The following is an 18,221-nucleotide window of genomic DNA, read 5'->3' as shown; positions in this document are numbered from 1 at the left end:
CCCATCCAATAATTCCATACATAATTACCGATTGAAATAAAGTTAAATATATTGTCCGTAAACTGGGGATACTTGAACCACTTCAGAAAGTTTCATTAACTCCTACAAAAAACGTATACCTTGAGAAACTTTCATTGCTCTCCTATATGTTGAATCTTGTGACATACAAACCATAGGCAAGCAGCTTTATTGCATTGTCACTATTGTTATGTATTTATTTATTGTTTTATTAGTGGCTCAAGTTACCCAGGAAATGGGTATACTTGAGCCACCCATTTAAAAATGCTATGTGGTGCAAGTTAAACTTCATATGAGGTTACTTGAGTTAATGAAACCTTAAATGATAACATTTTATAGATTTGGGTACAGTATATATGTAGTTTATTATCTTTAGCTATATTCTATAATTCACTGAGATAATATGCACACATAATTTTCTTTTCTTTAATTCCAAAATTTGAATTAAAAAATTACAAAAATCACAGAAACGAAAACATCTAAACACCTGATTTGGCTCAAATATCCCCGATGTCTCAAGTAACCCCACCTTCGTAATAAACTTATTGACAAGTAATTCCTCAATAAAACAAAATAATATACTATTTTACGTAATTTATTACAAAGGTAATTAATGTGTTGGTTCCATTTTAAATGATTATCGAAAATTATGCCTAAATACTTTACTTTAGAGGACTCTTTAATAATCGAACATTTATACTGTATAAGACAACAATCAGAATTATGTAATTTAATACTTAATATAGATGTAGGAGGTTTGTTACATTTTTCAGATAATGAGAATGGAATAATTATGGTTGAAATAAATTAAGAAATGAAAGAGCAACTCAAACAATTTTGTACGCACGCATGTGCATGCACTGTTTCCTCTGTCTGCCGTTAGAAAGCACGTTGAACGAGTGAAAGAGACTTTCACGTGTAGTCCCAAGAAATCTGTTCGGAAGGCTAGTCATGAATTAGCAATTCCAGCGACGTCTGTGTGGAGACTTTTAAGGAGGCGTTTACAACTACGTCCTTATCGTTTGCAGTTGCTAAAAGCTCTACAGCCTACAGACTACAGTTTACATGCCAACTTTGCAACTGCAATGTTGCAGCATGGCGATGAAGATTTTCTGGATCTTGTCGTCTTCAGTGATAAATCGACATTTCACCTAAATGACTGTGTGAACACTCATAATGTTCGCATCTGGGGGTCAGCAAATCCCCACGAGATGGTACAGTTGCAAGAGACTCCCCTAAATTGAATGACAGAGCTTGTTTCACATGGCCTCCACGTTCACCGGATCTTATGCCATGCGATTTTTACCTTTGGGGATTCATAAAGGATCGTGTGTATGTACCTCCGCTACCAGCTGACCTACCAGACTTAAGATAGAAGATTGAAGCAGTTGTTGCAACAATTACTCCAGACACACTGATCAAGGTTTGGGAAGAACTCGTTTATTGACTCGATGTGTGCCATGTGACATTGAGCACTTGTAGCAAACTTTGAGTTGCTCTTTCATTTGATGTATCATTTATAATTGTACGTTAAATGTAATAAATACTACAAAGCTTTAAAACCCCGATATTCATTTTGAAACACCCGATATTATGTTATTATTTTTGTTAGATTCTCAGCTTTTTAACAATGAAATTATTTGCCTCTATTATTAATACTGTATCTGAAATATCACAACTGAATAAATGGGCTTAAATCCAGGTTCTATCAGTGTCATGCTGCCAATGAAAAAGAATTAGAATAACAAATGCTGGAAATCAAACTACAATACTCACAGTTGCAGAAATGAATAGTAACTTAAGTGTCTTCTCCAATCATAGAACAATTGGCAGTCAATAGCATTAGAGATACTAGTAGTGTTCTGTATTCTCGTTAGAGTGAATTTGGAAGAGTCCTCAAATAACTGTCTAATTGCAGATTGCTGAGATGCATACCAAGTCTTCAAATGTTCCATGGGAACTAGACAATGGATCCATTTTCAACCACGTAGATTCATTTGTACAGAGATGCCGAGACATGATTGAAATATGTGAAGCTATGATTATTTTTGGCAGGTACGTATGTAAGATTAAAAATATAGGCTGTGGCTGGAACAACTAGATGATTTATAATTTATTAGGATAGGTAAGGTATCCTCTATACAGTATATACCATGAAGGCGTTTGGGGGACATGGAGGTAGATTTCCATGCTTTTTTGACATCAGCACTAGAATGAGTTGGTGTGGACGGTACCACACATCAGACGCCCTTTACTCCTGAGAAATACCCGGTACTCAATTTGATAGGCTGAGTGAACCTTGGTAAAGAGAAAAACCTTCCAGTCCGTAGCCAGTTGCTCTAACAACTGAGCTACCCACAATTAGAATAAGGATACATTAACTGGAAAATAAATATTAAAAAGTCATTATGTTATGTAGTCACCTTTTTTAAGATAACGTCAGTTAGGTAAGTTTAGTCAGACACCAAGCAACTCTCAAGACACCAACAAAAACTGTTCATTATTTTCTGCATCATGTCCATGACATTAATGAATTTCAGCTCAAATGTTAACTGTTGGATAGTATGGGGGCAGTTCACTTATGGTAGAACATTCGCTTCAGATAAAACTACAGAAAGAAGTCACATGCCCATAATAATCTGGTGAACTCAAAGACAACATTATGTCTTCAAAACGACATCAGATATGACGAGTAATTGATTAGGTATTCATGCTCATCATTGACCCAAGCGTCCATGTCGGTAAGTCGAGAGAAATTCTCCTTCTTCAGGTAGATCTTGATATCATCTATACAGAGAAGGAAAAAAGGAAACATTTTAACATTTTATCTAAAATTCGAAAAAATTTCATCATGTAGGAGAACGAAACAAGTTGATCACATTAACAAGATATTATATCTTACAAAATAAAACAATATGAAGTTAAAAATATTTCAGTACCCTGAATTTATAACCTGTGTTGGGCAAGCTCATGGTCCAGACAACAGTATTTTTCTTTTTACCATTACACAGCGCAACAAAGTTATTGGTGCAATATGTCTAGTCATTGCAAATAAACAGCAGTTATTAAAGTAGTAAATAGTAATTGTGAATTGTCTTTATTTTAATTCCAATCCGAATCCTAGTTTAGGTGAATTAAAGGATATTCTAAAATGATGACAAAATAAAAATAAATCAGGGCAGAAAAATTCTTACAGGCATGTATTATGTTTTCAGTTAGGTGTAAAGCAGAATAAAAAAGTACGCAGGTATGATGAGAATGACTGCCTGTCCCCTACCAATAATCAGATGCTGGTGACGCCAATGCACTCAACTACTTCAGTCTATCAGTCTATCACCATACGCACCACACACACGCACACGCACACACACACACGCTCACACACACTGCCGCCGCAGCCACCATCACCATCTTGTGCCTTGACGTTGTAGACCCTAGTAGATCTGTAACTCTCGCTCGTCAATGTTTTCTTAGATTTCACTCTCCTTTGTTTGCACTTCACCCATTATCTTTCTTGTACTATTACATGCTATCCTAATAGTGTTTCAATAATTGAGAAGGAGACATTAAAGATTTACAACGTCCTGGAAAACCTAGGATATGAAATATTGAGAATACAAGCAGAGTTTCAGAAAAAAAGACTCTTATGTTGTCAGAAGAATTTGGTGCTTCAAAAGATGCAATAGGTACATCGCCACATTAAGATGCTTAGAAAATCATACAGAAGTCTGTATCTCATGAATTGACACCTGAACAGGATCAACACAGAGTGGATCTCTTTCAGCTTATCACTAATCCCATGGATGATAAATTTATGGGAGACTTGTCACATGTGATGAAAAATGGGTATATTACCACAATCCTGACACCTGAAAACAATGGCTAAATCACTGTCAGCCTGCCAAAGTCGTCGTTAAATAAAATTGGTTTGGCTCGAAAGTAATGTTATGGCATTTTTAAGTTGTGATTCACTGGAAATTTATTTCAAATGGACGTGCAGTCGATGCGGATCTTTATTCTCAACAGCTAGAACAAATTCATGAAGTTTTGAGAGTGACTACCGGTACCCTGCATTAGTTAATTAAAATAGAATTCCCTTGCAACAGGACAAGACCCCATCCAGGAAAAGGGGGAATCGACTGTTACCATACCTGCATTTAGCTCTAATCTTGCGTCTTTAGATTACCATCTCTTTTCGATCCATAGCTCACTTCCTGCATGGAAGAAATTTATAAAACTTGGAAGTTGTTGAAATGTGTTTCATAGAATTCTTCACACCAAAAATCAGAAACTGGTACCATCGCGAGATAACAAACCTCGCTTAAAGGTGGCCCAAGACATAGAATACTTTGAATATTAGATTAATTTCTTGTCACAGCACAGTCCAACTAAAATTTTGTTCCAAAATGGATATTACTTATGAGACAAGTATCTGTACTTCCAGGATTCTTATCTGAGAAGGAATATAATATGTTCCCTTTCATTCTGTATAGCAACATTTGCTGTGGATGTAATTACTTTGGTATATGCGAATTTTTTACGTTGCAGGAAAGATGAAACAAAATTTATTCCAGAACCACGTTTTGGAGGAACCCGAGGAGAGGAATTTGAAATGATTTTCAAAAGAGTAGAAAGAACATTTGAATCAAATCTACAAGCTATCTGGGATGTTCAAACTACAATTTTAGATGTGAATGCTGCTTCATGGTATAATCATATTTTGAGGTATGTTGAAAGTGTTTCTCAATATATTTTTTTCTAGATACTATGAACCTGAAAGAAAAGAGAGATAAGGAACATACATTCTGAGAAATGAATTAACTAATAATCTTCGGAATATGTATGGTAAGACTTTCCTGTGTTAAATTTCAACGTACCTCGTTTACATGTTTCGACCTATTTATGAGTCATCTTCAGAACTGGTCGTTGTTGGTCTTGGTGCCACTTGTTCTGTTTCCTGTGAGGTGTGTTCCTGTGGTATAGTGTAGAGTCAAAGAGTGTGTGTGTGTTTTGAAGTTGAGTTGTGTGTTGAGAATTTCGTTGGGGTGTGTTTTTGTGTGTCTGTATATTTCATATTGTTCTAGTGTGTTTAGTTTCTGGCTTTTTGGTTGGATGTGTAGTATTTCCATGTCTGTGTTGATGTCTCTGTGGGTGTGGTTAGCAATTGTATATATATTCCGAAGTGATACAGCGTTAAAAGTTGTGTAATCAAGATGTATAACTAATAATCATTTGAATGAAAATGGAAGGTAGTCGGGTGTTAGCACTTAATAAAAAAAAGTTTGCCCATGCCTAGCATTAAATTAATATAAAGAATACATATTAAATTTGTGGGTATGATTCTTATTTCTTAAACATAAACATGGGTAAATTAATTTAATATAAGTGATAAATCAGTTGTAACACTTTCGTACCATTACACCTAATATTAATTAAAAAAGACAGTACCTAAAAGGGACATCGTCCTTTAATACAAAGTACCAGTAAGGTCTACAGGATGCTGCAGATTGTCATGATTTTGTACAGAAACAAAACGCTCGTAACCAAACAAAGATTATTATAATGGTGACTGCAAGCAATAAAGTAATGTAGATATTTTTATTATTTTCATACTATTTTGGAGTTATTCTGTGTAAAGTAAAACCACCACAATAACCGAAATAGTTAACATAATTTGAATGGTATACTGTACTCAAAATCATACCAGGAATACAGTGCTGGCCTTATTGGAGAAATGAGTGAAAGTATTTCAATGTTGCCGTAGTTATAATAGCTTAATTTTTGTATCATTTTGATTATTGTATTCCATAGATCATTATATAAGCACTGTAGCATTGAAATGTGAAACAAGTCAGAAATTGAAGCGTCGGCTGGAACAAGTTACCGGTATAAGTCACATTTGATAAAATTTACAGGAGCTGAAAAATGTGTACATGTACAACGTTGTTCCAGGGTAGCAAACCTTTGGGTGGACAAATTACACGTATTGCATTGATGGACAGTTGCAAGCCAAAGAGTATAGCAAGGTAACATGACATACACACGGAAATATGCCGAATGAAAATTTTGTAACTTACAACGTTGTTCCAGCTGACGCTTCAATTATCAGAAGACAAATCATAGCTATGATTCAGCTCTTTAACAATCAGGTATGAAGACAACTCTCGATGTGGAGACCAGGCCAAAGGGATATTATGAAATCTGCAGTGCTCGGGAAAAGTGACACAAGTCAGTTTCCACAAACCTTTTTTGATAATTTATTGACAACTTACGGAACATCTGCTCGCTTGGAAAAAAATACATAAGTATTTCTCCCATAAAAAAAAATCAAATCGACATAAACCAGTGTAAGTTGTCAATAAATTATTATCAAAAAAGGTTTGTGGAAACTGACTTATGTCACTTTTCCCGAGCACTGCAGAAATATTGAGGACGTGACTCAAGGCATTAGATTGTGCAAATGTTAATTATTCAAGAGAAATGTACTGAGACATGATCAAGCAAATGCTAGTTAGAACAATTTCGGGAAAACAAAATTTAATGATATTAATAGCGAACAATGGTTAGCAGAAACAGTGAAAGTGATGACAATTGAAGCTTCACTGTACAAATAGTAATAACGTTCGCAAGACAATAAATGAACCAATCTGTTGCAAAATGCATAAAATGTCTAACGAAAAAATATGTGTCATTTTCATGTTTCCCCACCCCCCTCCAATGGCGGGGCCCTTAACTTATCGTTACTTGCCCCGACTCATGAGTGGGCTCACAGATGTTGCTATGCCGAGACTTGTAGATCACTTAGTCGGAGACTATCCATAGTGCACCACAAGCTGTAGGTTCACATTGTACTTGATCAATGACAATGATCATGGAGATTTGTTGGATTGTCACAGGGGAACAGGAGTACCTGGAGAAAGCCCCTATATTGCCTTGACCACGGGCTTCCCAACACAAGTTATAAATTCAGCGTGGAATGGAATTTGAACCCGGGCCCCCAGTTTATAAGCCCAGCTCACTAGCACGAGCAGTCATTGTGGTCTTTTTTTAATATTTGTTCAGTGAAAATAATATTAATTGATTTATTAAAACAGATTGTAATGGTTTGAACATATTGAAAGAATGGAAAAAGACAGATCCCAAGTTGTCTCTAGAAACGAAGCTACAGTGAAAAAGATAATAGAAAGACAAATAATTGATTAAATGGCGATCTTACTCGTGTTAATTGTGTAAGTATGTGCAGCTTACAGCTGTTTCGGTGCTTCTTCACACCATCCTCAGAGCCTACTAGATCTCGGCGTCATCTCGAACTTCACTGCCTGTTGTGTGGGTGCGTTCGATTGTTAAAAAGTGTTGAAATGTGGTGTCAACATTCGAACGCACCCACACAACAGGCAGCGAAGTTCGAGATGACGCCGAGATCTAGTAGGCTCTGAGGATGGTGTGAAGAAGCACCGAAACAGCTGTAAGCCGCACATGCTTACACAATTAACACAAGTAAGATCGCCATTTAATCAATTATTTATATTCAAGTGTTAAAAGTAGTGTACGAAAGATTCAACATGGAGAAAGACAAAGATCACATTACATATAAATCATAGAGACATAGGGAGTAAAAGAAGAAACTGAAGAAGCGAAAACCTGAAATATATCTTAACTAATTCTGAGTTCTTGACAATAAAGCCATTAACTAACTCCCTTACTCTCTAATATCTTCTTGAGGCTACTATACAGTACTTCATACCTGATTATGATATAAGATGTATGTGCAGAGATCCGAAGTATAGTATAATATACCTACATTTGTGCCATAACTGTAACCTGCAGAATTTTTTTTCAGGATTTTTCCTCATATCATGACTTTCTTTTTAAGTGTAGAATTATATTGAACTTTAAAAATAGAACAACAAATGTGTCAGTACTCAGGAGGTTATAGGAGAGTGATGTAGCAGAAAGTATAAATGTTTTAATGTAGACACCATATTTTTATGTTATGGTGGTTACATCTCCTACACACAATTCCCAAACTGCCACACCTGCCATTGGTTAGCAGGTCTATATGACCTAGCCAGGAGAACTGTCAGATAACTCCGCCGACCATATCCCTTCTTCACCAATTAGAGGACGCTTATGCATGCCACGGCAGGTCAGCATGCTGAAATGAAATTTCCTCCATTTTTAATGTAACAGTTATGCCTCTATGACTTCGTCTCCAGAGCCTCGTTTGTTAAAAAGCAGGTTGCACTGCGGGAAGGTAAGGATGGGATTTTATTAGAAAAGGTTATGGAATGCACTTCACTACTCCCTGCAACCCAAACCTGAAATATAAAGAATTTTGGAAAGGTATTATTTGGAGATGATTCACAACAGTAAAATCTGTGTTATATAACAGCGATAGCCATAATGATGATGATAATGATGGTAACTGTTGTTGTTTCCTTTACAACTTTTACTTTTATGTAGTTTCTAGATGTCTCTTTCTTTATTATAGATTCCGTGGTCAGATGAAAGATATTGAAGTTATATTGGAAAATCTCATGACATCAGTATTCGATCAAGTTGCAAATGTGGAAGAAGGAGTTTATGCATTACAAGCATTTTATCATTATGCAAAGAGAGATGCTCTGCACACTGTCTATGATAGAAAAACAGTCGATGTAAGTAATTTTGTGTTTTAGTATGCAACTTTATAAGGTGCACTTAGAATTGATGTAATAATTGAGACATGAAGATGTCTTATTTTGTTAGTAAAAAATTCAAATTGAATCAGTTTCCACTGCTGGAATAAAGTTAAATGAGTTGCTAGGTAACTGTAAGGTTTGCTGGTATTGTCAATTTTACTGTCACTAATTTATCACTAATCAGGAGGTCCCGGGTTCGATTCCCGGGCTCAGCGCTCGGTGAATTTTTCTTGAAGAAGAAGAATTCCCTGGGTGTCTAGAGTCTGGAAATTTGTATGAATGTGAGTGTGATTGTGAGTGTGCCGGGTTAATATTAATTAACCAATCATCACAATACAAAAATACATCAGGACTGTCGCTCGGCAGTAACCTGAAAACACATTTCAGCGTCACATTGTTGACAAATAACTCCATCTGTTAGCACAACCGTAAAGCATCTAATAGATGCTATAGAGTTACCAACAACGAAAAAAAAAAATTATCACTATCAATCCTTATCACTGTCACTGTCACTATAACCATCACAATCACTGTTGCTATTACCATTATATTACCACAACTCAATTATACTATTTTTGTCTTCCTTCTTACACACAGTACCGGTATTGTTATCTCATTCTCTCTCTCTCGCTCTTTCTCTCTCTCTTTCATCATCCTCCACCAAATTCTCTACTGTACAGCACGCATAAAATTCAACAAGTTAAAATCAGTCCACTGCTTCATTTCTCTGTTACAAAGAATATTTTAGGAAGTAAATGTCATATGTTGTACAAATCACCCTGTTAAAGTCGATTTTCTTATGCGGATAATGAAAAGATAGACAGGAAGTTTTTCCACACATACAAACAAACCCGAAAGAATCCCTAATTTACTAGAATTTTACTTATAGATATCGGTATCATTTTTTTACGTAATATAAAAACTATTAACTGCAATTAGTTTAAAAGACATTACATCATATCTTCCTTAATTATTAAGTTATACTACAGGGTAATCCATTTGGGTCTGGATAAAATAAAAACACCATAAAACATTTACTACTGAACTTTATTTGTTGAAACTTTGTGCAGACAACACTGAAAGATGGGAGATTCCTCAGAGCTCAACATGACCCCCATTGCGCACCCTGCATAATTCATAATGGTGATGCAATTCATCCCATGTCCATTGTAATATGAGAGGGGTGATTTGTTGAGAAGCTTGAGTAATTTTTACTCTCAGATCATCAATGTTCCTGGTTTCTGTGAATAGACAATTTCTTTAACAAAACTCTACACGAAGAAGTCAGGAGGGATTAGATCTGGGGAGTTTGGGGACCAAGCCAAGAGATAGCTGCTTCTCGTACTGGGTTTCGTCTGCGACCTCCTGCATGTTTTTTTAACACAGAACTTGTTTCTACAAATGTTCGATACCACAATATTATGGAATAGTAACTTATTTAGGTACGTACATTACGCACACCATACTCACGTCGAAATTCCCTTTGAACTCTTTTAAAACTCTCAAATTTAGCACACCAAAGAACACATTTTGCCTACTGTTGATTTGTAGTAGTCATTTTAATCATCTACGATTTTCATTTGTCCTTTCAGATTATGCATTGTTGATTGCCATATATGGAAACTCCCATCTTTTAATCATAATATAATCAGCAAGAAATTTTTCCTACTATCATAATAGCTTTATAATAATAAATTAATATTATTCATACCCAAACGGATCAGACTGTAGTATTATAACTTTATAAAATCACTGAAGTCCTTTATAAAGCAGAATAAAAAATTCAAGTTTAGATTCTGATATAGAGGCACCAAAATATCTTATAATTTCATGTAGCATAATATTATTTCTCACTACAGGTTTATAAAATGTTTGATGAAGAAATTCGAAACATTAAAGAAGACATGGTGAAAGAAAAAAATACCTATCCTGAAGGATTATCACCATTCTCTGGGCAAGCTTTAATCATTAGCTTGAAGAAGAGGCGTCTTATGAAACTGATGAATGTAAGGATATTATTTAATAACTTATTTTTATAAATAAACACTTTCATATCACTTGACATGCATTTATACCCTCTACTGTTACATCAAATTAATTTAGAATTAAATGTTCACCCCCACTTCATAGCAACACCAGATTGTATTTTTGGTCTAGGGAAAATACTATACGATATTGCTATGAAGTGGCAGGAGTGAGTCTTTCCATAAATACGATATGGCGTTCTTACCAAGTGGAGATAATGTACTGAACATTTACCAATTTAACTTCTCACTTTCCGAAACGTCAACAATTGTGTCATTTACTGGTACTTTGTTAGTCATAGTGTTACTATCACTACTAAAAAAACTTGATTGAGCACTTTAACACTTTATTGCACTATACTGATTGCTCTCTGCGAATTAAATTCCAAGATAAGAGCAGCTTAAAAATGATACCAAAAACTACTGGCCAATGACCAATAATGCATTCAGTATTCTCAATACTCTTAATGAATAAAATAAATTAAATTAAATTTCATTCAAATGGAATAATAAATTGCAGCAGAAATATTAAACGAGAGAGAAAGTATCTCATTAACGCACTTAAAATTATATTTTATAATTGAAAGGCCATTTATTTTTTAAATAATAATCTGTGGCGCCATAGCCCTTGAAGGGTCCAGACCGACCAGCTGGCTACTGGCCTCACGTTCACATGCCGAAGCAGAGGTGGACAATCACCCAATCAGAATGGAGGTATCATGTAGTTAGCACGATGATCCCCCCAGCCGTTATAGCTGGCTTTTGCAACTGCATTTCACTACCTATCGTAGCTTCCCAAGTGCATCACGATGCTGGGTAGGCACTGGTCCCATATATTGGCCGAAATTTCATGAGAAAATTTCTTCTCCCATGAGAACTCGAACCAGAGCGCATTCTGTAACGCAAGTCCTAGGCAGGATGCCTTAGACCACGACACCACGGCACAGGACACATGGAATACTGTATAATCAATCTTCTTAATGTATCCAGCTGTTTGCTGACAACATAAAGTCTATTATAGTCCACTGTAGTCTATTCAGTTGTTGTTTTTCACGAGAAATGAGGGGTATTTTGATTGGTGTTCATTATAGATGCCTGTAGCTAGTAGCCAGATGTGGGGTGTAATCAATATATACTGCAGGGCTGTGTCTTCTGCAACTGGTACTGATGATTTTAATTTACTTCTTTTGTGGTTTATGGATGGACAGTATAGAAGAATGTGTTCCAGATCTTCATCATGATTATTACACCACAGACAAGTAGGATTATCAGAAATGTGAAATCAGTGTAGGTACAATTGAGTGACAATGTGACCTGTTCTGGCTCTTGTTAAAAATGTTTGAACATGTCTGGGCAAGTTTTTGCACATTTCCAGGTCATTTGGTTTCTTTTGTACAGACTGTAAAATTTTTCCTTTGTCAGAAGAGAGCCAATTGTTGATCCATATGTTTGTAAAATGAGACTTTACTGAAGCAAACGCATTTGATAGAGATATCACTTGAAGAGGTCTTGGTTGCAAATATGTTGCCTGTTTTGCAATATTATCGACTTTCGATTTTAATGATTTTAGTAAAAAAGTGATCAATATTAATATGAACACAATTAGGAATAACATTACAGACATCAAGGAGATCGTTTTGCGCACATATAGAGGAGAGGATGGCAGCGGCGCTCAAGAGTATGAATGACATATAAAACCTCAGACAACTATCCTTGAGAATGGCAATGAAGCTGTTTGAAGTAAAGGTGTCACCGAGCTTGAAGCAGATCGAGAGCCTAAAAGCAAGATTCCTGAAGAAGGCGCTGTCAGTGTCGAAGTACACACCCAGCAGACTAGTATACGAACTAGCAAAGAAGACCTTCTTCCTGGAGGACCTAAGGTTAAATCTTCTCCTACCCAAAATGGTGAATGCAGAAAGAGTGATACGGGAGCGAAAAATGAAGAGAGAAGAAATCAACCCAGCTTTCTATGGAACAGCAGCGATGGTGGAGAGAAGATAGGAGAAGGCTAATTTCGACCTGAGACACGCAGTGATGCGTCTGGCAGTCCATGGCTTCCACGGTAAACTGTGCACTGAAAAGAGATGACACTGCCCGAAAGACAACTGTGTGTGTGAACTATGTGGACGAAAGTGTGAGACCTACCACTTCGAAGTGTGTGTAAAGAGAGTGAGATCTCTGAAAGACTATGCCACTGAAACACTGAAATAAGCTACAGTTAAAAAAAAAAAAAAAATATTTAACCTGGCAGAGTTAAGACCATACGGCCTTCTCTAACACTCAACCAGGAGTAAAACTGCGTTACAAAAAACTCTACAAATTTACAAAGTACACTACAATTTTACACACAAAACTGAATAAGATATAATAATAATAAAATGTAAACAAGTAAATAGAAATCAGACGTAATATATAACATACAGAAAGAAAGGAAAAAGCATAATAAAATGTAAACAGCAGGTCAAAATAAATGAGACATACAAAGTATAAAAAAATAAGACAATTATTGATAATGATAATAATAATAATGATAAAAATAAGAATAGTAATAATAATAATAATGATAATAATAATAATAATAATAATAATAATAATAATACTAATAGTAGTAATAAAATAGTGCAGTACAAAGCATACAATGAATACAATATTTTTAAGTACACACAGTAAGGAAAATTATGATTATATATAGCTCCACTTATCACATTATAGATATACCATTATCGGAAAATATGAAAACAAAAATATAAAATGAGTTAAATATCACTAGAACATAAAAAAAATGTGAATACGTGGAAACATGCAATGCAACACTTGTCATAATAGTAAGTTAGTTTGGCAACTCGTCATAAGATAATTTTTTTTCTAACTTGGTTTGAAAGATTTCAATGTTCGGCAGCCCTTGACTTCAGGCGGCAGAGAGTTCCAGTGACGAGAGGTAGCAACAGTGAAAGATGAGGAATACAGAGATGATGTGTGAAGTGGAATTTCTAGCGTGTTATAGCATTGTGATCGAGTATTAATATTATGATAGCGAGAGAGAGTATGAAAACGAGTGAATATATAATAGGGGGATGAAGTGTGCATAATTCGATATAAGAGAGAAAGTGAGTGCAGATTTCTCCTCTCATGTAACCTAAGCCATGATAACTTCTCGAAAGAAGGTGAGATATGATCATAGTATCGAACATTACAAATGAAGCGGACGCACGCGTTATGAACACGCTATAGTTTCTGAGCGGAATCAATCCTGAGATCACTGAACAAAACATCGCAATAATCGAAGTCGAAAAAATGCCCGTTCGGGTGCGATTTTCAATATTATTAATACGAACACAATGTTGTTCAACTTCAAGAATCATCAGAATATAATATAACAATATTTTTATGGGTTATTATTTTATTTTTTAAATATTATTATATAAAAAAAAATTCCTCGACTCTAGTGGACTTAGAACGCGAAATAATATTAGCAATTAATGACATATCACCGAGAGAACTTCAGTGATAAATAAATTTTCTGGGTAAAGTCGTGCAGTATTCAACTACACATATTGTTTAAGTACACGAACGTTGTGTTTCAGATTCTGGATGAGGCTCAGTGGATGCCTGCTTGTGGTAAGGGGGATGAAGTTCGTTTTCTTTATAAGAATCTTATAGATGCAATGGACGAATCAATAAAAAATTTGTACCGAAAATGGAACGATACTCTGGATGAAAATATTAGTGAAAGATTGAATAAACCACTGATGTTAAAGAGTCATAATAGAGCTGGGCTCTACGAATCAAATTTTGACAAGTAAGTTTAATGGTATTTGGAAGTAGCTGAAGTAGCAAGATTTTGATAAATACTGAATCATTGTTATCTAATCATCATTGGCTTAAGGGTAGCTCCCATGGCCCCATTAAAGCCGAGGGGTTCCTTACTAGAAAAGTTAACAAATTTTCAGCATTTCTTAGTTTTAAATTTTTTATATTTGTTATTTTTTTTTATTTCGAAAACTGACAATGTCTACAAGATTTAAGAAAGAGGCGATCTTTATTGAGACAATGCCCCACTGGACTACTGCGAAGTTTTCTTTTGACTTTTGGAATACACCATTGCTGATTAAGATATTCTTTCTGCAGTAAATTGGTTATTCATTCAGCTTAGTCAGTAAACCTGCGAGAATATTGTAAGAAGTATTAAAAATATATTCTCTTTTTGAATAACATAGTTGAATATATGTACTTATCCTCCTTAGTCCTGAGACAATTTTTGTCTTATTTTTAAAGTTCAACGTAATTCTATGCTTAAAAAATGTCACTGTAGTGAGGAAAAGTGCTGAAAAAATTCTGCAGGACACAGTTAAGGCACAAATGCAGATATACTATACTTCAGATCTCTGCACATACATATTATATAATTTTTTTTAACCTTAAAATATAACGTTTATTATGTACTACTTATTTTCAAAGCATGTTCTACAGTGCCTTGGCGTTGAGTTGCTGGTCGCTATTTTCATTTACAAACTGTTGAAACACGCATTGCAATGACTGAATCGATTTTCTTATGTTTCCTTTAAGTTCCAAGAGACGTCAGGAGCTTGACAAGCACTGAAATGAAGTGATCGATAATGATTCCATCTAGTGGCAAATTTGAAACTAAATGTATATATATGAAATATAGTATACTACACTCCAGGACCCAGGTGGTTATAGTACCACCTCGATGGTGATTGTTCTCAGTAGTGTAGTTACTTACAAATGGCTTTTAGAGAACACAGAGGTTCACTACCACCCTCACATAAGCCCATCATCAGTCCCTATTCTGAGCAAGATTAATCCAGCCCCTACCAACATATCCCACCTCCCTCAAATTCATTTTAATATTATCCTCCCATCAGCCTCGGCCTCCCCAGAGGTCTCTGGTCTCCAAACTAACACTCTATATACATTTCTAAATTCGCTCACATGCACTGTTCATCTCAAAAGTCTGGATTTAATGTTCCTAATTATGTCAGGTGAAGAATACAATGAGTTCAGTTCTACGCTGTGTAACTTTCTCTATTCTTCTGTAACTTTATCCCTCTTAGCCCAAAATATTTTTATAAGTGCCTTATTCTCAAACACCCTTTGCCTCTGTTCGTCTCCTCAGTGGTGTAGTAGCTATCTTTTTGTGTTGTATTGTATTTAGGGAGGAGGACACTATGACCCAGTGCTGCGACCTAGAGGTCTATTACGCTTATCCTCCAATTAGACTCATTCTCAACCCACATAAGCTGACTACACTAAGATTCGCTGCATATCCAGGTTTCGACCAGACAACCCCATTGATCCTTGAACCAGCTCCCTCTGTGTGTCGCCACCTGACACTGGGGAAATGCTATGGTATGGTAACAGAATGGAGATTAAGGAGAGTGATGTTGATGCCATGAGGAAACGAAAGAACCCCGAGAAAAACTCAACTGCGACCTTGTCCATCACAAGTTTCAATGAGTCTACGGATTTTTCAAATGAAAAATTCCAGGTTCAATAGATACTCAAACTCGGACTGTCTGCATGACAAGCTGAAGGTCTAATCACTCAGCCACCGCAGAGGAGTGAATACCTTGTTTGCAATTAGATCCGAAAAGTTCGTGTATTCAAACCCCGCTGAGGACAATGAATTTTTACGGAAAACAAAAGTCCTTAGGATAACTTCCTTTGACAGGGAAGTAAATCTGGGGGAACCGTGTAGTAAATTTATGGCACATAAAAGAATCTGCCCTGATAGAAGACTCACGAAAAATTTCTAAGCTATTTCTCATCCACATAAAAATTTGGATATAGATTCAATGGTTCTATATAAGTTTTCTGAGTGCTTTTGGACTTGTCCTACCCTCAACCCGTAATCCATACCATACCATCATCGAAGGTCGATGGCGGTTGTTAGTTGTTTTTTGACAATGATTTGGATCTTGATTACCATGCTTACCATTAAGTCTGAGGATGATGGAATTTTAAGGATGATTAACATTTGTGGCATGGCATCCTTGTGGAAGGAACAGAAGCTGGAAAGTCCGTGTCGTAGTTATACACAGGGGTGTATTTTGCGGGCTACCGGGGCTACCGGCGGTAGCCCAAGGAAATTACAAAAGAAAAAGTTTATAATATAACATAATGTAATAATTTTGTATTATTAGTTTTACCATAGTAATTAAAATTAAAGTAATTGTTAGATATATTTTGTGTAATAATAGGGTCAGCGGTAGCCCAAATCCTTTAACCAGTATACGCCACTGGTTATACATCTCGTAAATGAACAGAAATTTTAAACGAAAGGGCTTCAGGCAAAATTTACTGACCATTTTTTGCCCATATCAAAATTCAATCTCATTAGTCTTTATTCTTATCTGTCATTCTAACAATGGGAGTTATGAATTCTGTCTTTCATGAGCACTTATCTCTTCACACTGCTACAGTCATATCATCAAGAAATATCTTGGTCGACCATAATCAGAGTGTCAACAACCATCACAGCCCGTTTCTTTTTTTTATAGACGAGTGCACCAAAGGTTTGCAATGCTGTCTGAGTCTTATTGTGCTTACCAATCCTTTTGTGTGAATAAAATTTGTCGACAAGTGGTCATGCTCTTGTCCATATACAACATGCTGCACCGTGAACTTAACCCAGGCTATGACAATGATAATGACATGTGAATAAATGATGGCGAAATGAGTCCGAGTTCCAATGCCGGAAGTTACCCAGTAATTATACTGCTTCAATTGGTTGAGGAAAAACCTCAACTAGGTAATCTGTCGTTTCACAATCATACATGCGAAGCATTACTCCACAGCAACAGACCTTTAAGCTTTAGTCTTCTTTCAGACTGAACTTCGCACATGTCTAGACTGGGACGAATTTTCAGATTCAAACCATGAAGTAGTTGGAATTTGTTGTTGTTGTTGATGATGATGATGATGATGATGATGATGATGATGAAAGTTCTCATACTTCTAAGTATTTAAAATTTTAAAACTTTATCCTCATACATCTAAGTACTTTATTTTGATTTTTAAAACTTGATCGAGTTTTCATTACCGGTACCAAATTATTTGTTATAATTTTCAAACAAAAGAAGGGCAGCACTGCTACTTACAGACCTGTTACTAAATCTACGTATTACTCTGTGAAAAAGTCTACATAGTTAGACTTCAACAAACAAAATTTGATAACACAATCTCAAGGGAAAAAATGGAACTCTCTGCATCATAATCCACAGTTAATTCCCGATTTACCACGAAAATCGTCTGTAGCTGCATTTAGATTGGCAACAGGCCATGAGTGTTTGGCCATACACCGCATAGAATTGGAATATATTAGTCCCCTAACTGCCCATTGTGCAACTCAAACCAAGAAATGGATTCGGAACACCTCAAAATCTGTGCTCCAGTGGCTGGTCATGATAATATCTTTGAAAAATATTGGAGTGCAAGAGGTCAAATTACTTTATTGTCAAACGCCTGACATTAGAAA

The 18,221-nt window shown here is 35.8% G+C and overlaps 1 protein-coding gene across 1 annotated transcript in view; it reads left to right on the top strand.

Moving 5' to 3' along the window:
* The window catches only part of LOC138702765 (uncharacterized), a 43,658-nt gene extending 31,240 nt beyond the window's left edge, over nt 1-12,418 (top strand). Inside the window, exons 9-14 of the mRNA XM_069830065.1 lie at nt 1,047-1,232; nt 1,937-2,073; nt 4,567-4,743; nt 8,510-8,675; nt 10,559-10,705; nt 12,344-12,418. Of these exons, the coding sequence (XP_069686166.1) occupies nt 1,047-1,232; nt 1,937-2,073; nt 4,567-4,743; nt 8,510-8,675; nt 10,559-10,705; nt 12,344-12,418 (888 nt within the window). The remainder of the gene's footprint in view (nt 1-1,046; nt 1,233-1,936; nt 2,074-4,566; nt 4,744-8,509; nt 8,676-10,558; nt 10,706-12,343) is intronic.
* Nucleotides 12,419-18,221: the final 5,803 nt, after the last annotated feature.

The sequence above is a fragment of the Periplaneta americana genome, chromosome 7, assembly GCF_040183065.1.
Source record: "Periplaneta americana isolate PAMFEO1 chromosome 7, P.americana_PAMFEO1_priV1, whole genome shotgun sequence".
NCBI classification, from domain to species: domain Eukaryota; kingdom Metazoa; phylum Arthropoda; class Insecta; order Blattodea; family Blattidae; genus Periplaneta; species Periplaneta americana.
Note: the sequence above shows the minus strand (reverse complement) of the source record. Positions and strands in the feature narration are given on the sequence as shown.